The 21071-nt window shown below is 54.9% G+C and overlaps 2 protein-coding genes across 10 annotated transcripts in view; both read left to right on the plus strand.

Annotated features, from left to right (window-relative positions):
- The first annotated feature begins 194 nt into the window (after positions 1-194).
- Positions 195-11557, plus strand: DHX58 (DExH-box helicase 58). Of its 6 annotated transcripts, none has more exons than XM_063599040.1 (14): positions 201-324; positions 721-813; positions 1033-1201; positions 1429-1630; positions 2013-2203; positions 3535-3651; positions 4829-4955; positions 5142-5333; positions 6979-7232; positions 7796-7945; positions 8036-8197; positions 9166-9356; positions 10654-10750; positions 11020-11557. In XM_063599040.1, the coding sequence occupies exons 3-14, from the start codon at positions 1034-1036 to the stop codon at positions 11203-11205; spliced, it is 2037 nt and encodes a 678-aa protein (XP_063455110.1). In that variant the 5' UTR covers positions 201-324; positions 721-813; position 1033; the 3' UTR covers positions 11206-11557. The 6 variants fall into 6 exon arrangements, with proteins under 6 accessions (XP_063455109.1, XP_063455110.1, XP_063455111.1 ...); XM_063599041.1 differs by having other exon boundaries at positions 10675-10750; XM_008966476.6 differs by having other exon boundaries at positions 213-632.
- Positions 11558-14487: 2930 nt separating this feature from the next.
- The window catches only part of ZNF385C (zinc finger protein 385C), a 72393-nt gene continuing 65809 nt past the window's right edge, over positions 14488-21071 (plus strand). For 3 of the 4 annotated variants that reach the window (XM_034941865.4, XM_055100940.3, XM_034941867.4), the window contains exon 1: positions 14488-14551. The gene's annotated coding sequence lies outside the window, so the exon portion shown is untranslated. The remainder of the gene's footprint in view (positions 14552-21071) is intronic. The other variant, XM_034941866.3, reaches the window with a different exon arrangement.

The following is a 21071-nucleotide window of genomic DNA, read 5'->3' on the forward strand; positions in this document are numbered from 1 at the left end:
TGCCAGGGCAGCAGGGGTCAGAACCTCCTGCCTTCACCTTAACCTGGGTGGATGTGGTTACAACTGACTGCAGAAGGGCCAGAGCGTAGAGGATCCTGTAGCACTGAAAGAGTGCTTCCCTGTTAGCACACGTGGTTCTTTTTCTTGGGGCAGGGATAGGAGATTCGTAAGTCGGCTCAGCTGGCTCCTCCCCTCAGTTTCAGTTTCCATTTCCGATTTCTGCTCTCTGCGCTGAGCACAGCGGCACCAGGCTGAGCTAAGCAGGGCCGCCTTGGGCAGGCCTACCTGGTGGTGCAGGCGAGACCCAGGCTGGGCAAGGCGCAGGTGTAGCCTGTGTTACTCCCACCTCCCCCGCCCCGCCACCTTTTGGCCACAGCAGGCTTCTGATGGGTTTTGAGGGTGTCCTCCCCCACCTCCCTCAAGTGGGGTGGAGTCCTGGGCAAAGGGAGGTCTCTGTACCGACTGGTCTGGCCAGGAGTTGGGATGAGTGGAGGGCCCAGTGGGTCTGAGTCCCCTGCCATTCCCAGAATGGAGCTGTGGCCCTACCAATGGGAGGTGATCATGCCTGCCAGGGCGCTGGCGCAGCAGCAGTACTTTCCCAGAGTTTGTACTCACGGCAGTTGGCGATGACTGTTAGCACAAACGGTTCTTTTCTCTTGGTTCTTTTTCCTGGGGGGGATGGGAGATTCCTAATTCGGCTCAGCTGTCTCCTTCCCTCAGTTTCAGTTTCCATCTTGGGTCTCCGAGCTGAGCAGAGTGGCACCAGGCTGAGTTAAGTGGGACTGCCCTGGGCAGACCTACCTACTAGAGCAGGTGAGACCTGGGCTGGGCAGGGGGCAGGTGTAGCTTGTGTTACTCCTGCCTCCCCCTTTTGGGCAGAGCAGGGTCCTGATGGGTTCTGAGGGAGTCCTGCCCCACCTCCCTCAAGTGGGGTGGAGTCCTGGGCAAAGGGAGGTCTCTGTACCGACTGATCTGGCCAGGAGTTGGGAGGGGTGGAGGAGTCGGTGGGTCTGAGTCCCCTGCCATTCCCAGAATGGAGCTTCGGCCCTACCAATGGGAGGTGATCATGCCTGCCCTGGAGGGCAAGAATATCATCATCTGGCTGCCCACGGGTGCCGGGAAGACTCGGGCGGCTGCTTATGTGGCCAAGCGGCACCTAGAGACTGTGGATGGAGCCAAGGTGGTTGTATTGGTCAACAGGGTGAGTGGTCTGTCCCTACCCCGCTCCCCCACCACCAAGCAGGGTCTCAGCTCTTCAGGCATCTCCCAGTCCCCACCAGAACTCCAAAGCTGCTGTGGCCATCGATAAGCTCACCTGTCTTTCCACCCTGGCTCAGTACCCAGCCATGTCCTGCGGGTCACCTTACCTCCTCCCTACCCCTGGCCCCAGATTCAGCTCTCTTTTCCCAGCTCATTCTCCACCCCCAGGTGCACCTGGTGACCCAGCATGGTGAAGAGTTCAGGCGCATGCTGGATGGACGCTGGACCATGACAACCCTGAGTGGGGACATGGGACCACGTGCTGGCTTTGGCCACCTGGCCCGGTGCCATGACCTGCTCATCTGCACAGCAGAGCTTCTGCAGATGGCACTGACCAGCCCCGAGGAGGAGGAGCACGTGGAGCTCACTGGTGAGGGCCATGGCCGGGAGGAAAAAGATACGCATCTGGGGTACCTCCTTTCGCCAACCCCAAGGCACCTCCTGGAGTCAAGGTGTTGGGAGTTTTTGTGGGAGTGAGGGGTTGCCCGTTCACAAAATCCCTGCAGGCACTCTAGTAGAAACAGGCCGGGCTATCGTGTAGGATCTTAGGCCAGTCCCTTCCCCAGCTGAGCCTCGGTTTACTAATCTGTGAAATGGAAAGAAATCTTCCCTGCCTGGCGCCTCATCCTGGGACCAGCTGCAGGTTGTGAAGGGAAGAAGGAATTCTTACATCATTGTGGGGACTACTTGAAAGCTGATGGGAGGAAGGGCTTTGCAAACGTAGGTCACAGCCTTCCCCCCTGTGCCCTCAGCCTTCTCCCTGATCGTGGTGGATGAGTGCCACCACACGCACAAGGACACCGTCTACAACGTCATCATGAGCCAGTACCTAGAACTTAAACTCCAGAGGGCACAGCCGCTACCCCAGGTGCTGGGTCTCACAGCCTCCCCAGGCACTGGCGGGGCCTCCAAACTCGATGGGGCCATCAACCACGTCCTGCAGGTCAGCCTGGCCCCTGTGGGCCTCCCACTGCCAGACCCACCAGGGACTTCCCTCCCTCCCTGCCTGCCCTGCCACTACCCCGTCCCCACCAGCCCTACCAGGCTCTCCATGGCAGGGTCTGGCCCCTTCCTCACCTAAGACCCAGCCTCCAATGGTTTCTTATGGTACAAAGAATTAACTCCCGACTCTACTGTGGTTTACAAAGTTCCACGTGATCTACCTCTCCACCTCATTTCCTGCGCCCTCCCTGTTGTAGCTCATCCTACAGCTACACTGGCCTGCCTTCTGCATGTTGAACATGTAGGGCTTGTTCCATCTCGGGGACCTTTGCATTTACCATTTCTTTTGCCTAGAATGCGCTTCCCTTTGAACTTTTCCTGCTGCCTCCTCCTTGTCATTCATTGAACAGCTTAATGCCACCTATTGAAAGTCCTCCCTGATCTCTGCTCTCTGTCATATCATCCAGTGCTATCCTCTTCAGAGCTTGTTAATGCGCTTTGCAAGGTTTTATTGTTTTCTTTTTTTTTTTTGAGATGGAGTCTCGCTCTGTCGCCCAGGCTGGAGGGCAGTGGCATGATTTCGGCTCCCTGCAACCTCCGCCTCCCAGGTTCAAGCAATTCTCCTGCCTCAGCCTCCCGAGTAGCTGGGATTACAGGCACCCACCACTATGCCCAGCTAATTTTTTGTATTTTTAGTAGAGACGGGGTTTCACCGTGTTGGCCATGCTGGTCTCGAACTCCTGACCTCGTGATTCACCTGCCTTGGCCTCCCATAGTGCTGGGATTACAGGCGTGAGCCACTGTGCCCAGCCTCTTTTTTTTTTTTTTGAGACGGAGTCTCTGTTACCCAGGCTGGAGTGCAGTGGCACGATCTTGGCTCACTGCAACCTCCACCTCCCGGGTTCAAGTGATTCTTCTGTCTCAGCCTCCCGAGTAGCTGAGACTACAGGTGCGTGCCACCATGCCTGGCTAATTTTTGTATTTTTAGTAGAGATGGGGTTTCACCACGTTGGCCAGGCTGTCTCAAACTCCTGACCTCAGGTGATCCTCCCGCCTTGGCCTCCCAAAGTGCTGGGATTACAGGTGTGAGCCACCGTGCCTGGCCGGTTCTATTATTCTTTTACTGGTTTATTATCTGCCTCTCCAACTCCAATCTGAGTTCCTTTGTATCCCCAGTGCCTAGAACAAGACGGGCACAGAGAGGGCGAGCAATATTTGAGTAGACGAATGCCCACATTCTCCTGTCCTCAGCTGGGATCCATCCTGCCCCAAATCTTTGCCCATTGTCCCCACAGACCCTCCCTTTCCAGTAAAGTCCTCTGTTGCCCCCAGCTCTGTGCCAACTTGGACACGTGGTGCATCATGTCACCCCAGAACTGCTGCCCCCAGCTGCAGGAGCACAGCCAACAGCCTTGCAAACAGTACAACCTCTGCCACAGGCGCAGCCAGGTACGCGGGGGCGGGGACACGGCGAGAGCGGGAGCCGGTGTGAAGTTAGGACACCTAGGCTTGGGCCCTGACTCCGCCCTCACTAGCTCTGTGACTTCAGGTCACTTGCTATGTATCCAAGCCTCAATTTCTCCTTTCTGTGAAATGGGGCAGATACAGCCCATGCCCATAGCCCGCTCTTTGGATTGACTCAGAAGGCACCACCGGTGTCTGTCACATCACTGTCATGCTGGGGAGTGCACTACAAATCAGAGAGCAGGGATACTTTGTGCTGAGGCTCTACTGAGCCCTCTCTAGTGTGGACACGGCCTCGTGTCTGCCATGACTGGACTGGACAAGGACTAGGTGTCAGGTCCATAACTATACCAAATGTTACACTTGGGGTCAGGTTTGAGCCCATGCTGTGGTCTGGAGGGAGGGAGTGAGTGAGTGAGCAGATAGCTGAAAGAACCCTTGGGGGGCCATAGGCAGGTGAAATGTAGTTTTATTCAGCAGCTCTCTCAGCAGCGGCTCTCTCACACTGTCCACCTTTATCTGGGCTGTCTGCTCCGGCCCTGTGGCTCCTGCTGCCCCCACGCCTGCAGCTGCTCTCCCTGGCTGGCAAGGCCAGCTCTGTCAGGGTCAGCAGCTTAACTCTTTTCCTCTGGGCACAAGCCGGTTCCTGGCTCCCCACTGCCCACCTTCAAGGCGACCGGCTGTCCCTTACAGGGGTTAGTAGCATTATTCTCTCTCTGGGCGCGCCAGCGTGCCCTGCTGTGCCGAGCTGAACCAAGCTCCATGCACAGCGTCAGCAGGGCAGTTTTACCTTCTACTGACAGTAGAGTCCAGTATGAACTTACACAAACAGGTTATATAGCAAGTGGAGTACGTGCCTGCCCCCCAAACTCGCTGAGTCACTCTGGCCCGGATGTCCGCCTCGGCCTATTCCTTGACCAAAGCACGTCCATGTGCCTTACACTAGGCATCACTGTGCCCAGGCCAAAGGGTAAGAGCACATCGCGGGTTAGACAGGGCAGGACTCCCCCACACCCTAGCCGGCCTCCCTCTGGAGCTCACACCACAGCTAAGACAGATGGGTGAGGCAGTCGCGGTGTGCTACACGCCGGGGTCAGCACCCCCACTGGGTGCCCATCCTCCAACGTGTATGGGAATCCCCTCCAACTCTCCTCTTGCTCAGGATCCGTTTGGGGACTTGCTGAAGAAGCTCATGGACCAAATCCATGACCACCTGGAGATGCCTGAGTTGAGCCGGAACTTTGGGACGCAAATGTATGAGCAGCAGGTGGTGAAGCTGAGTGAGGCTGGTGAGAGGGGCAGCCCTTCAGGCGGAGGCGAGGATGTGGGACTGGTCAGGGGCGGGGCCTGCCGGGGCGGAGGCCTTTGGGGCGGGGCCTATCCACCCCAGGGGTGGAGTCGAGTGGGACGGCCCTATGGGGCAGGACAGGGGGCGGGGCTGTGGGCCGCTCAGACCCTGCGCCCTCTTCCCGCAGCGGCTTTGGCTGGGCTTCAGGAGCAACGGGTGTATGCGCTTCACCTGAGGCGCTACAATGACGCGCTGCTCATCCATGACACCGTCCGCGCCGTGGATGCCTTGGCTGCGCTGCAGGATTTCTATCACAGGGAGCACGTCACTAAAACCCAGATCCTGTGTGCCGAGCGCCGGCTGCTGGCCCTGTTCGATGGTGAGAGGCGGGAGGGGGCTTCGGGGCCGGGGATGATGGGACCTGGATGCGAGGTCAGAGGCCAGGGCACAGGCGCCAAGGTCGGATGGGAAGGTGCCCGTGAGGATACTGGTGGAGATCCTATTTTTCTAACCAAAATCCAAGGCCATGGGTAGGACTAATTTATTTCCTCATTTGTGAAGGTTTTTGCTTAGTTGTTAAAATTAATTAACATTGTTGACTTTTTTTTTTTTTTAATAGTCGGGGTCTTGCTCTGTCACCCAGGCTGGAGGACAGTTGTGCAATCATAGCTCACTGCAACCTCGACCTAATTGGCTCAAGTAATTCTCACCCTTCAGCTTCCCAAGTAGCTAGGCGTACAGGTGGGCACCACCACTCCCAGCTAATTAAAAAAAATTTTTTTTGAAGAGGCGGAGTCTCGCTTTGTTGCCCAGGCTGATCTCTAACTCCTGGGCTCAAGTGATCCTCCTGCCTCTGCCTCCCGAAGTGCTGGGATTACAGGTGTGAGCCACTGTGCCCGGCCCAGATTTTTTAAAAGGATTAGTTAGGAGTGGTTCCTTTAGACTGAGAGAGTGAAGCTGAAAGTCAGAGGGTGAAATTTAAGGTTGCACATCTCAGCACAGGCTGGGGCTCAAGAGATCTGGGTAGCAGAGGTCAGAGTTAAAAGCTCAAGGGTCATCCTGGTCACTGGGGAGAAGAGGGTCCTGGTCTGAGGTTCTGTACTGTATGACCTTGGTGTGAGGCTGGCCTTGAGAGTGGGCTCGGTAGGAGGCATCCTTTTTTGTTTTTGTTTTTGTTTTTTTGAGAGGGAGTCTCGCTCTGTCGCCCAGGCTGGAGTGCAATGGCACCATCCCAGCTCACTACAACCTCCCCCTCCCGGGTTCAAGCGATTCTCCTGCCTCAGCCTCCCGAGTAGCTGGGACTACAAGTGTGCATCACCACGCCCAGCTAATTTTTTTGTATTTTTAGTAGAGACGGGGTTTCACCATATTTGTCAGGCTGGTCTCGAACTCCTGACCTCAGGTGATCCGCTCACCTCACCCTCCCAAAGTGCTGGGATTACAGGCGTGAGCCAATGCACCCGGCCAGGGCATCCTTAAATGTGTTCTTGGTGCTGCTGTGGGGGAGTTGAGCAGGAGTTCCATCCTTCCCCCACCCCCCACCCCCCACCTTCTGCACGCCTGCAGTCCTATTCCTGTGAGAACCTCCTCCGCCAGTGCCCTCCCCACTCCAAGATCTGAATCCTCTGCCTCTGGGGCTTTTCTTCTTTCTCTTTCTTTCTTTCTCTCTCTCCCTCCCTCCCTTCCTTCCTTTCTTTCCTTCTTTCTCTCTCTCTTTCTTTTCTTTCTTTTCCTTTTTTTCTTTCTTTCTTTTTTTCTTTCTTTCTTTCCCTCCCTCCCTTTCTTTCCTTCTCTTTCCTTCTCTCTTTCTCTCTCTCTCTTTCTCTTGCTTTCTTGCTTTCTTTTTTTTTTCCCCCAGACAGAGTCTCACTCTGTTACACAGCCTGGAGTGCAGTGGTGCAATCATAGCTCTCTTCAGCCTTGACCTCCTAGGCTTAAGCGATCCTTCTGCCCTCAGCCTCCCAAGTATCTGGGACTACAGACATGTGCCACTACACCCAGCTAAATTTTGGGGTTTTCGACAGACCGCAAGAATGAGCTGGCCCACTTGGCAACTCATGGCCCAGAGAATCCAAAACTGGAGATGCTGGAAAAGATCCTGCAAAGGCAGCTCAGTAGCTCTAACAGCTCTCGGGGTATCATCTTCACCCGCACCCGCCAGAGCGCACACTCCCTCCTGCTCTGGCTCCAGCAGCAGCAGGGCCTGCAGACTGTGGACATCCGGGCCCAGCTACTGATTGGGGCTGGGAACAGCAGCCAGAGCACCCACATGACCCAGGTGTGGGCTTCGGGGAAAGATGCTGGCGCTGGGAGGGATTCCATAGAAGTGCGGGGAACAGGGTCTTCAGCACAGAGAGGTGGGGGCAGGGAGACCCTGGGGAAAGAGAAAGTTGACTATCCCCAGGCAGAGGGGCAAGGAGCTAGTGGAGAGGGGCGGACACTGACCTCCCCAGTGCTGGAGCCTCTCCCAGTCTGGAGGTCCTTGGGGGCAGAAGGTTGGGCATGGGGGTCTGTAGGGAAAGAGGTGGGTGATGCAGTTCCTCAGGGCACAGGATCAGGTCTGGGGTCCCTTGCAGAAGACTATGGCTTGAGAGTTTTTCCTAGACTAGAGGAGCAGGGACCCTTAGGAGTCCCTAGGGAAGATAGGGGTTGAACAGTTACCTGGGAAGATGGGCAAGATCCTGGGGGTACCTGGGGATAAAGATGGGATTCAAGTACTCTAGGGAGATGGACCAAGATTGGGAGTGAGGGCTGAACCAGGAGAGGCTACTCTGGCAGGTGGAGTCAGCCTGAGCCTCCTCATGTACCAGCCTCTTTCTCCTCCCTGCCCTCCGCCTGCAGAGGGACCAGCAAGAAGTGATCCAGAAGTTCCAAGATGGAACCCTGAACCTTCTGGTGGCCACGAGTGTGGCGGAGGAGGGGCTGGACATCCCACATTGCAATGTGGTGGTGCGTTATGGGCTCTTGACCAATGAAATCTCCATGGTCCAGGTACTCATATCCTCCTCCACTCAGCCACCCTTATAGGATCCTGTGTGGGGCCCCAGCCCAACTCAGGACACCCCTTGTCTCTCTTCCCAGGCCAGGGGCCGTGCCCGGGCCGATCAGAGTGTATATGCGTTTGTAGCAACTGAAGGTAGCCGGGAGCTGAAGCGGGAGCTGATCAACGAGGCGCTGGAGACACTGATGGAGCAGGCAGTGGCTGCTGTGCAGAAAATGGACCAGGCCGAGTACCAGGCCAAGGTCTGCAGGCAGCCTGCATGTCCTGTGGGAGGGATGGGGAGGAGGGAGCCCCTCCCTGGCAGGTTTCTGACTGCACACATACGTCCCCCTGTCCCCTCTACATCTCGGGGCTAACTTTGGCCACCTAGGGAAGGTTTAAATAAGGGCCGGGGTGGGGCTGCCAGGGAAGGCAGTACCTGGACTCCAGAAGGCCTTAGGAACAGGCCTTGTCCAAGGCTCTTTATTTATCCTTGCCATGAGATACTTTATGTATCTGGAAGAGCTGCATTACAGCCTTTCTGGAACCAGGCAGAGGGGACAAGATAAGTCCACGTGCAGAAGATAAGCCCAGAACTAGGACTTATATCATCAGTTCCCCTGAGGCAGGGCCACCACCATCCTGCCTTGTCCAGGGTGCTCCCTGTTGTCCCAGCATAATTGTTAATGATGCCCCATGACAGATTCACAGAAGCAGCTTTGCCTAAAGTCCTTCAAGATTGAGCAGGAAAGCTTACCCCTCCCACTGTTGCCCCCGACTACTCATACTGTTTTTCTCCATAGCTGTTTTTTTTTTTTTCCCCCGAGACGGAGTCTCACTCTGTCACCCAGGCTGGAGTGCATGGCACAATCTCCACCTCCTGGGCTCAAGCAATTCTCTTGCCTCAGCCTCCCGAGTAGCTGGGATTACAGGCATGCGCCACCATGCCTGGCTAATTTTGTATTTTTAGTAGAGATGGGGTTTCACCATGTTGCCCAGGCTGGTCTTGAACTCCTGACCTTGTGATCCACCCGCCTTGGCCTCCCAAAATGCTGGGATTACAGGCATGAGTTACTGCATCATCACAGCAATAGAGCTTCTTTTAAGCTCCAGGGAGGGTTAAGGAAAGTCTCTTCCAGGTACAAATGATCTTAGTTCTTTGGGAACCTTTTGTCCCCCAAGGAACGTTCTCTTAGGCCCCAGCCATGCCTGGTGTCTCCTCCCACCCCAGATCCGGGATCTGCAGCAGGCAGCCTTGACCAAGCGGGCGGCCCAGGCAGCCCAGCGGGAGAACCAGCGGCAGCAGTTCCCAGTGGAGCACGTGCAGCTACTCTGCATCAACTGCATGGTGGCTGTGGGCTATGGCAGCGACCTGCGGAAGGTGGAGGGCACCCACCATGTCAATGTGAACCCCAACTTCTCGTGAGACCTGTGGAAGGGGCTATTGGGATGGGGGCCTGGGAATCCTTCCCATCCAGACAGTGCTTTGAAGCTTTGGGAAGCTAAAGAGCATTGTAGCAAGTACTTTGCATTTTCACAATAATCTGGTTAGACAGGTTTTATCCCTGTCTCCATTTTACAGGCAAGGAAATAGAGGCTCAGAGAGGCTATGTGACTTGCCCAAGTTCCCACAGCCACTATCTGGTTGAGCAAGAACTGGAATTCAGGATACTAAGTGTCAAAAGACCACACATTGACCCTCTGGTCCTACCTATTCTGAAGATATCAAGAGAGCTTGGCCATCCCTGGGCCATCCTCCATCCACTATCTCCTAGAGAGTAACCTTCCCCCATCCTCCATCCATTCATTATGTTACCCTCTGTGTTCCAGGCCACTGTGCCAAGGATCTTCACACAGATTTTCTCAATTGAGGAGGTTGCATTTCAGCTAGGTCTCAATGGGTCTGGTTTGAATGTGAGCGAATGAGAAGGTAACCATGGAGGGCCAGGTGCAGTGGCTCACGCCTGTAATTCCAACACTTTGGGAGGTGGAGGTGGGTAGATCACTTGAGGTTAGGAGTTCAAGACCAGTCTGGCCAACATGTTGAAACCCCTTCTCTACTAAAAAAAAATACAAAAATTAGCTGGGCGTGGTGGCCCATGCTTGTAATCCCAGCTACTTGGGTGGCTGAGGCATGAGAATCACTTGAACCCGGGAGGCAAGCCAAGATCGCACCACCGCACTCCAGCCTGGGCAATAGAGTGAGACTCTGCCTTTAAAAAAAAAAAAAAGCGACACCAGTTGACCTGAGTGGAAGGGACTGTGAATAATGAGATTTAGAAAAAGACAGACTAGCCCATGGAAGATTTGAAAGGTCAGGTGTGAAAGTGTAGCCTTTATCCAGGGGGTTCCTCTTAGGAATCTTGGATAGATTTTAAGGAACAGAATGTCAGGGCAGATTTATATTTTTAGATCCCTCTAGTAGTTGGTGGAAGGATGGCTTGGGATTGGGAGTAAAAATGGAGGCAGAGAGACCCGTTAGGAGACTGTGAAGACCAGGTAACCGATGCTGAGGCTTGAACCTGGGCACAAGGGAACGTGCGATGGAGGCCACACAGGTAGAACTCACCAAAGATTGGATTTCCTGGCCTGGGAAGTCTGTGCCTCTTGACCAGCAGGACGGCCCAAGGTCCAGGCAGAGACTTGGCCGGCAGGAGGGCATGAGATCCGGGGCTGAGGAGGGTCAATGAGGGCTGTGGCCACCCCCCTTCCTCTCCAGGAACTACTATAATGTCTCCAGGGATCCTGTGGTCATCAACAAAGTCTTCAAGGACTGGAAGCCTGGGGGTGTCATCAGCTGCAGGAACTGTGGGGAGGTAAGAGCTTAGGCCACGTCCCAGGCCCCAGAGTCCTCAGCCCCAGTCTTCAGAGGCCCTCAGGGAGCCCTCACTAGGACACGGGAGACAGTCCCACCCCATGGCCTCCAGTCTGAAGAGGGAGGTCCAGCCCCTCCCTAAGGGAGCCCACAGTCTGTGACATCTCAGGTGGGAGGAAAAGGCCCTGTATTCAGGGAATTCCAACTTGAGGAGAGAAGCCCAGTCTGAGGCCAGAGACCCAGACCCTACCCTCTCTGTCTCACCTCCAGGTCTGGGGTCTGCAGATGATCTACAAGTCAGTGAAGCTGCCAGTGCTCAAAGTCCGCAGCATGCTACTGGAGACCCCTCAGGGGCGGATCCAGGCCAAAAAGTGGTCCCGCGTGCCCTTCTCCGTGCCTGACTTTGACTTCCTGCAGCATTGTGCCCAGAACTTGTCGGACCTCTCCCTGGACTGACCACCTCATTGCTGCAGTGCCCGGTTTGGGCTGTAGGGGGCGGGAGAGTCTGCAGCAGACTCCAGGCCCCTCCTTCCTGAATCATCAGCTGTGGGCATCAGGCCCACCAGCCACACAGGAGTCCTGGGCACCCTGGCTTAGGCTCCCGCAATGGGAAAACAACCGGAGGGCCAGAGCTCAGTCCAGACCTACCTTGTACGCACATAGACATTTTCATATGCACTGGATGGAGTTAGGGAAACTGAGGCAAAAGAATTTGCCATACTGAGAATCACGACATTCCTTCCCTACCAAGGCCACTTCTATTTTTTGAGGCTCCTCATAAAAATAAATGAAAAAATGAGATAGAAAATGTGTGGTGTCTTAATTTTGTTGGAATATAATTGGTAGAAAATAAACTGCTTGTATAGTGTGCAATTGGGTACTTTTTAAAAATTGTTTTATTTTTTGAGACGGAGTTTCACTCTTGTTGCCCAGGCTGGAGTACAGTCACACGATCTTGGCTCACTGCAACCTCCACCTCCTGAGTTCAAGCGATTCTCCTGCCTCAGCCTCCCAAGTAGCTGGGATTACAGGTGCCCGCCACCATGCCCAGCTAATTTCTTGTATTTTTAGTAGAGATGGGATTTCACCATGTTGGCCAGGTAGTTCTCAAACTCCTGACCTCAGGCGATCTGCCTGCCTCAGCCTCCCAAAGTGCTGAGATTACAAGCGTGAGCCACCGTCCCTGGCCTGGATACATTTTAACATGCATATCCTCCACGATCAAGATAATGAACATAGCCATCACCCTCAAAATGTCCTGTTTCTTCCAGTGGAATTTTCAAAGAACAACAAAAGTTTCCTGGTTCCCCATTGAAATCCATACCTCTCACCCTTCCCCATCCAATGACCTGCTTTGTAATTTTTAGTGTTAAAAGTGTTTGGCTTTTTTGAGACAGTCTCACTCTGTCGCCCAGGCTGGAGTGCAGTGGCGCGATCTCAGCTCACTGCAACCTCTGCCTTCAGGGCTCAAGTGATCCTCCCGCCTCAGCCTCCCAAGTAGCTGGGATTACAGGTGCCTGCCACCATGCCTGGCTAATTTTTGTATTTTTGGTAGAGACAGGGTTTCGCCATGTTGCCCAACAGGCTGGTCTCAAACACCTGAGCTCAGGTGATCTACCCACCTCGGCCTCTTAAAGTGCTGGGATTACATGCATGAGCCACTGGGCCCGGCCTTGTTTTTTTTTTGTTTTTGTTCTTATTTTGTTTTTGAGACAGGGACTCACTCTGTTGCCCAAGCTAGAGTACCGTAGTACAATCATGGCTCACTTCAGCCTCAACCTCCCAGGCTTAAGCAATCCCCCCACCTCAACCTCCCTGGCACCTGGGACTACAGATGTATACCACCACACCTAATTTTTGGGGGGTAGAGGGGCAGTGTACAGACAAGTTCTCACTATGTTGCCTAGGCTGATCTCCAACTACTGGGCTCAGGTGATCCTCCCAAAGTGCTGGGATCACAGGTATGAGCCACTGTGCCTGACCTAGTGTTAAAAGTTTTAGGCCAGGCGCATTTTCTCACGCTTGTAATCCCAGCACTTTGGGAGGCCGAGGTGGGCAGATCACCTGGGGTCAGGGGTTGGAGACAAGCCTGGCCATTTCGGTGAAACCCCATCTCTACTAAAAATTACAAAAATTAGCCTCGCATAGTGGCAGGCCCCTGTAATTCCAGCTACTCAGGAGGCTGAGGCAGGAGACTCACTTGAACCTGGGAGACGGAGTTTGCAGTGAGCCGAGATCATGCCACTGCACTGCAGCCTGGACGACACAGTAAGACTCCATCTCAAAAATAAAAAAATAAAAGAAGTTTTAAACACTCCTCTTTAATAGCTCTCCTAAGCCTTATTCATAAAGGGTATCAACAGTCTAAACTTGAGGCCCATCAAGAGTGTGAGGGCTTCCTGCTCCCCCTACCCCATAATAGCTTCCAACCCCGATATTCCCCTCTCCACCTTCCCTTAACCCTCAGATCATCTCCCCTAGGCTGGGGAAAGGCTGAGATCCAGGGTTTGAGGGGTGGGCTCAGGTAGGCACGGGGGTGGGGAAAATTACAAAGGCCTAAATTTTCTGTTCTCATTTTAACAAGAAAGAAAAAGAAAGGCAAGATCTAGGTTGCTTCATCAGGGAAAGGGCTATTTCTGTAGTACAAGGCCCAGCAGGCAGGAGACACCTTCAAGAGGAAGGGAGGGGGCTAGGGCAGAGATTTGAGAGCAGGATGGCAGTCCTTCCTGCCGTCCAACCTCCTTCCCTCCTGCTACATTCTTGGTTCTGTCCCCAGGTAGATGAGAAATGCACCCTCTCTTCTCCCAGCATTTTCTTTTTTCTGTAGGCCTCTTGTCTGATTGAGGGCTGAAATTCCCGTTCCCGTCTTTTTGGCTACCATCTCCCATAGACAGTGTACTTCTCTTTCCCAAGGCCCCCCTCTTCCTCCTCTCAAAGTGTCCTTGGCCCTGGATCCAGGAGTCTCCTTCCTCCTACCTCCTGTCCCATCTCCAGCTGCCTTCCCGGGGGGAGAGTTGCCCATCCGCTCCCCACTTTGCCTTCAGTTAGTATACTGCCTGCCAGCAACGTGCCTTTTACAGGTCAATAAAATTAGCGACTGGGGGCAGAGGGAGGGGGCAGGGGCTCAGGGGTGCTAAGCTCAAAGGCCTTGAATGTGGCTAGACTCACGGAGTCAGGACGCCTGTCATTCCAGGGCTAAACAGTGACAGCTGGGGGACCTGGGCTGGCGCTGGGGGCGGAGGAGGGGCTGTGTGGCAGGGAGGGAGATGGGCTGAGGATAAAGATGGTCTGGGTGCCTAATGGCCCCCTCAGCGGCCTAAACCCCTACACAGCTGAGCCCTGGAGAGGGCACCCTAACTTTAGAGGAGTGTCCCGTCTCACACCCACCCTGCCAGGCCCGAAGAGCTCAGATGGAAGGGGACTCAGGCCAGGAGAGGTTTCTGAGCTTTCTTCTTCGTGTGAGGGGTCTTTATATGAAGTCACCCGCTCCAGGGCATCTGGGCGAGGCTGTCTGAAGCGGGGGATTCCCACCCACCCCCCGCCCCCCCCGGAGTCCTAACTTCCCAGCCTTCAGAACTCGAGCTCCGGGCCCTCCCTGTGGCTCAGATGCTCTCCCGGGACTTCCCACCTGAATGAGCCCGCGCACCCCACCGGCGGGGCCTCGAGGAGGGGCCGGCCCGGCTCCCCCTCCCAGCCCCGCCCCTGCCCCGCCGGGCCCCGCCCCTCCCAGCCAGCCCCACACGCAGCGTTCCCAGCCAGGCGAGAGCAGGTGGCCGCGGCGGGCTCCGTCTCTGCCCCGCAGGTAAGACGGCGACGCGGGCTAGTTCACGCCGAGGACCTCGAGGGCAGCGCGGGAGAACGAGGCAGCCCCTTCCACCTGTCCGGTCCTCTCGCCTCAAAATTGGGGGACCCCAAGGGACAGTGAGGATATCCCTATCTCGGCTCTGCGCGCCGACGTTGGGCATCTGCTGGGCGGGACTGAACTCTGGGGCAGTTAGAGGGTCCTGGCTGGTTATCCCTGATGCCAGGCGGGCTCCAAAGGATGGAAAAGAAAGAGCCGGGCATTAGACACGCAGCTTTCTGGAGTGGGGCAGGTTGGGGATGGTGAGGACGGGGGTCCGGAGTAAGGAACCTCGTTGACTGAGAGTGTGCCATGCCTCATCCAAGGGCAGCCTCTTCCCCACCCTAGAGGGTGATGGCTTGACCCAAACTGGGCTTCTGTTCCGTGGGCTAATGAGGTAAAAGCCGCCGCATAGTTGAGCTGGGGCCTGGGTTTTCTAATGAGCCCCAGGGCACCTGCATCATTTATTTACATCTGGGTACAAGGGGGTGAGCAGAGGATTACCCCGATGGCCTAGGGAACCCGGAAAGTCTGGGAACTCAGTAGATCTTTTCTGTGTCTGTGTCACAGAGCCGGCTGGGGAAGGTGATCGCAGATGTGGCCTTATTGTAGACAGGGGAGCATTTGCACCCTCAGTGTTGGGATTTGGGCTGTAGGAAAGGGGTCCTGCCTCCCAGGACCTCGAGGAAGCCTTCCTGGAGGAGGAGGACCTGGGCTGACAGCTTGAATGTGATGCTCAGAGCTCTGAGCCACTAAGGAGAGGCAGCCTTTGGGTCTTGGTGCTGGGTTGAAGTAGAGCAGAGGACCCTGGATTATAGAACAAAGGGAAGTCAGGACATTGCTGTCTGGGTCCAGCTGGGACCCCAGGGACCTTCCTGAGATCATCGCAAGCCTTTGGACAGACACGGGTGACAATGGGGGGAGGGGGGCTTCCTTGTCTGTCTAGATTCCCCATTCCATTGCCTCATTCCACCACACAAACCATCAGAGGCAGAAGTTCGTTCTCATATCCGACCTTCATCCCTGCTGGGTCTGTGCCAGCTTCTTGCTTCTGGGAGGCCATGTGCTCTAGTGGAAAGAGTGGGGGCTTTGGGGTCAGTTAGAGCTGAGTTCTGACACCTCTACCTACTGCGTGACGTTGAACAAGTTTCTTAACCTCTTTGAGTTCACTTAATCACCTGTAAAATGGGGATAATAATAGAACCCACCTCATAGAGTGGCTGCAAGGGTTAAATGAGGGTACACATGTAGAGCGCTTAGCACAGTGCCTGGAGCCTGGCGAGGGCTCAGAAAGTACCAGTGTCCCCTCATGTGTTGGACAGCAAAGCCGATCTGCAGGGGGTGAGAGCGAGCAGGGGAGGGGGGAGTGGAACGGTTTTTTTTTTTTTTTAGCTAAGCTTGGCTAGAAAGAGTGCCCTTCACTGAATGCCCCCCTACCAGGGGGAACCTGCCCCCTGCTGGTTCCTGGATCTCTGGACCTGTCTGGGCTGCCCAGGGCCCCTCACCTCCTCCTCTTTTAGTCACCTTGTTTGTTGCCTTTTGTCTCTGTAGAGGGGAGAGAGTCCCCCCGCCCCCGCCCAAGGCAGGGACCAGTACCAGCAGGAGCTCACTTGGGGCTGTGCCTCAGTGGAACAAGCTCTGGCTTGGAGACCCAACCTGAAAAAAATGCCCTCTTGTCATCACTGCTCTGCCCTCCCACCTCCAGGAGTTGGGATCAAGCCGCACTAAATTTTTCCAGGAAGATAAATAATACAAGTGACTGAAAGTCCTGTTTGGGGATTGTCCAAGCTGTCCTCCAGTGAAAGGACAGCTTCAGGCCCTGGCCTGATCTCTAGGCTGCCAGGGAAGGCTGAGTTCAGTAGCACCCTTAAACCTGGGCAAGGGAGGGAGTGCCCATGCCCTAAGCTGGGGGCTTTCAAAGGCTCCACTCTGGCCCTCCTGCTGCCAGTCCTCTCCCTGTGGGATGAGGCATCAGCAGGGCCGAGGGGATGAGACTGTGAGTCCCCTCCAAGACCACATTCTCCATACCTGTGACTCTGGAGGTCCCTGCCCAGATGGTCACCATCTGGCTCCCAGCCCATGCCAGCCTCTTCCCTGGGCCTGTCTGCCTCAGGACAGGTTATGCCAATAGTGTGTGCACCCCTACGGACAGTGAAGGGACAGCTATTTGCAGGGGCTGTGGATGGAGCAAGGACATGAGGCTGGGTGTCCTTATACATGCACAAGAGTCCCTTGTGGTGCAGACAGGACCCGGCAGCAGGAAGGGGGGTGGCCAGGGTGCGAGTGGAGCTGTCTCCTCTGCACAGAGTCATTCTGATGTGTAAAGCTCAGGAGGCAGATAAATCCAAATTTGTATCTGGTCCTCCAGGTTGTTAATGAAGGTGTATTTGTCAGGGTGAGAGGTTAGAACATATTTCACAGTTTGCTGGCTTGATTTATAACTTTTAAATATTTAGACATATGTCTGTGGGCCGCCATTTGTCCCCTTGCCCCAGGCCCTGTGAGTGTTCCAGGTGGGCCTGGCTGGGCCTGTGACTTCAGCTGCCATTTGGTTAATTCCTTCCCCACTCTCCCTGTCCCCCAGTAGAGTAGCACCCCTATAAAACAGGGCTTAGAACATGCTTACCTGGACCAGGACGGAGTTTCAAGGTGAAATGAAGATTGTCAGTTGTCATCAACAAGCAGTTCCCCTGTGGGCCTCCTGACCTCATTATCCACCACAAAACTGGGACAATTTTTTTTTTTAATGTCCTGTGATGCTTGAGAGGGAAGCGCTGGGGAGGAGAGGTTACTTCTCTCCTGTGTGTGGTGAGGGTGTGGGTCACTGGACCCCAGGAGCAAGGAGAGAGCTAAATGGGGCCGCAGCAGCAGGAGGGATGGAAGCTAGCCTGGGGGAAAGCCAGGGTTGGACCCCACCATCCCTCTGGCTGCCCTTCTCAGAGGGAGCTGTGCCTGCCACCCGGGAGGGCCCATGTGTCTATCATGTGGGTTCTCCCATGAGTTTGGAGTTTGGGCTTGGGACAGGGGAGACTGTGGGGTCAGCTGGCCAGGCGGCGGGGGTCATCCCCAGCGGGAATGAATGGTACGCTGGTGTTGACTGTAGTCAAGTGCCCTGTGGCACCTGGACACACCGTCTGTTCAGAAGAGGCATGAAACCTTTATTGTGGCTGTCTCTGCTCACTCATTGTTTCTGATTGGGCTATTTGAGGAACAGCCTGCCACGTTGGCCTCATTAGCATCGTGAGGTTCTTAATGGAACTGGATCCACACACATGTACAGACACTCACAAACTCACTCAGGTACGCATGCCCGCCTGCACTAACCCCCAGAGGTCTGTGTGTAGGGTTGTGCGCTCCTAAACCCCACCCCAGGTCAGACCCACCCTGACACACATGGCTTGTGACACCCATACCTTCACCCCAGTCACACTCTCACTGTCCCTTATTGGTGACTTTTCATTCACCTTGGGTGACCCACTGGCTCCAGTGGCCAAGGGCTGGCTTACTAGAGGGTGGCTGGGGGCCAGACACCGGCAGCGGTTGGTTAAGCTTTGGGGACAGGAGGTAGCAGCATTGCCCTGGTGAGGCCACCCCCAGTGGGGCTCGACCCCCAAGCACTTTGGCTCCCCCACGTCTCCCAGGAGAGTGTCTCTGGGTCCTGAGGCTGTCTGTCCTTGTGTAGTTCTCGTGACCCTCTTTCTGCTTCGGCCTGTGAGTGTGTCTGGCCCTGCGCCTCCTGTGTGCTCCCCATCTGTGTCCTTTCCCCTCTCCTGACCCTGTCCTTTGCTATCTCTGTCTCTCCTCTCCACCCGTCTAGCTCTTTTTTCTGTGAGTCTTTCTCTCTATGTCTTTTCTTCTTCCTTTTTCTCTGCCTCCTCTGTCTACCCCTTCTCTCTCTGTCCCTCTCTCTCACACTCCCACTCTCAGTGTCTGACTGCGTGGCTATCTCTCTGGGTGGGTCTTTCTGTATCTTCACCTCTCTCTATATCTGCCTGTCAGTCTGGACATGTATCCTTCTGACTCTCTGCCTTAGTCTCTTGAGGAGTCTCGGCAAAAGGAGAGCCAAGAGTCCTGAAAGAAGGTGACAGCCAGGCACGGTGGCTCACGCCTGTAATACTAGCACTTTGGGAGGCTGAGGCGGGTGGATCACCTGAGGTCAGAAGTTCGAAACCAGCCTGGCCAACATGGTGAACCCCTGTCTCTACTAAAAATACAAAATTAGCTGGGCGCGGTGGCGCATGCCTGTAATCTCAGCTACTTGGGAGGTTGAGGTGGGAGAATCGTTTGTACCTGGGAGGCAGAGGTTGCAGAAAGCCAAGATTGCACCATTGCACTCCAGCCTGGGCAACAAATGTGAAACTCCATCTCAAAAAAAAAAAAAAAAAAGGTGATAATGCCTCCCAGGGGGCCACGATCACTTCTGGACCCCTCCACTGCCAGGCAAGGTGGCAGGAAAGGGAATATCACGTCCTAGGGAGAGTGGATGGGCCGAGTGCAGTGGCTCACAACTGTAATCCCAGCACTTTGGGAGGCCAAGGTGGGTGGATTTCTTGAGGTCAAGGAGTTAGAGATCAGCCTGGCCAACATGGTGAAACCTTGTCTCTGCTAAAAAAGTACAAAAAATTAGCCGGGCTTGGTAATGGGTACCTTTAATCCCAGGTACTCGGGAGACTGAAGCAGGAGATTTGCCTGAGCCTGGGAGGTACAGGTTGCAGTGAGCCAACATCGTGCCACTGCACTCCAGCCTGGATGACAGAGTGAGACCCTCTCTCAAAAAAAATAAAATAAAATAAAATAAAATAAAAAGTAAAAAAAATAAAGAGCTGATGGCTCATCTCCTCTAACTCCTCTGTTGAGAACTCCGGGGTTTTGGCTCTGAACTCTGAAACTTTCTTCAGTGATGAGGCCCAGGATCATAGGCCTGGGAGCAGGGCTGGGGGTCCAGAGTCATCACTCTGGGAGATAAGGGATAGAGCCCCTTGTCTGTCTGGTTGACCTGATTGACCTTGAACTGAGGGAAGGGTGTTGGGACTTGGAGTCTCCCTCAGAAGAGGCGTTGACCAGAGTGGGGCTGAATTGACACTTTTCTTTCTCCTGGAAGCAGCCAAGCTCAGCCCACCCACCCCGGGCCCCAGCTTCCTGCTCCAAACCACAGCTGTGCTCCCCACCCTGTTCCAAATATTTCTGCCAACTGCCCCAGGCCGAGGGGCCTGTTTAAACAGCCTCCCTGCCCTCTCCTGGCCTCCCCACCTCTGTGGCCTCCCCATTGCTCCCACGGCTTCTTGCACAGGAGCGGCTGTGTTGGCTGTTTGTTTATTGGATTAAGATTTCCTTGGGTGGGGCAAGGACCGACTCCACAGGTCCTTCTTCTCACTTTAGATGCCCAGGCTAGAGGCCAGACCCAGCTTCGGCCTTGCCCCCTGCCCTGTCCAGCCTTCCCCGGACCCCCGCCCCCCGCTCCCAGATGTCTCTCCTACATCCCAAGCCCCAGACTTCTCTACCCTTCTGATCTCAGCTCTGTTCAGTCCCGCATCTGATGCCAGCTGACCCCCTCCCCAGCCCCAAAGTTGAGTGCTCTGGCCCTGGAGGGCAGGATGGGGATGGGACACTCCCCCACTCCCTGCTGAGAGGAGAGGAAATGCCAGGAAAAGGCACTGGGAACAGGAACCCTTGGGTTTTCTAGGGGTTCCTAAAGAGGGACACATGGGGTGTGGTCTTTGGAATGTGGGAGAAGCCTGCCCACTCTCCCTGTTGGCAGAGGCTTGAGCCAGTCCTCCAGTGAGACTTTAGCAGAGGAATAATTCTCTGATGGGCTCGGGGCCCCTGCAAGAATCCATCTCCAGAACAATCTCCCTAGGACCCCAAAGGGCCTCCTATCCCCTAATTTTGTACAGAACTTTGCAGTATACAGAACTGCCTCATCCCATCCTATGAGCACCTGCAGAGATCAAAATTCTTTTTTTTTTTTTTTGACACGAATCTCGCTTGCTCTGTTGCCCAAGCTGGAGTGCAGTGGTGCAGTCTCAGCTCACTGCAACCTCCCCCTCCCAGGTTCACAAGATTCTCGTGCCTCAGCCTCCTGAGTAGCTGGGATTACAGGCACATGCCACCATGCCCAGCTAATTTTTTGTATTTTTAGTAGAGACAGGGTTTTGCCATGTTGTCCAGGCTGGTCTCGAACTCCTGAGCTCAGGTGATCCACCCACCTCAGCCTCCCAAAGTGCTAAGATTACCGTCATGAGCCTCTGCGCCTGGCCAAGATCAAAGTTCTTTTTGTAGATGATGAAAGCTCAGAGAGCAAAGGAACTTTTGCAGAGTCAATCTTCTAGCAGAACCTGGACTGGAACCTGGGTCTCCTCACCCCTCACAGCCAGGGCTCCTTGCCGGACCATGCTGGAGCTGCTCCTTTGATTCAAAGAGTCACAGGCTGCAGTCACCCCTGGCTCTCCCTGAATCTCCCCCTCACCCAAAGCTCCTCTAC

Source organism: Pan paniscus, chromosome 19, assembly GCF_029289425.2.
Source record: "Pan paniscus chromosome 19, NHGRI_mPanPan1-v2.0_pri, whole genome shotgun sequence".
NCBI classification, from domain to species: domain Eukaryota; kingdom Metazoa; phylum Chordata; class Mammalia; order Primates; family Hominidae; genus Pan; species Pan paniscus.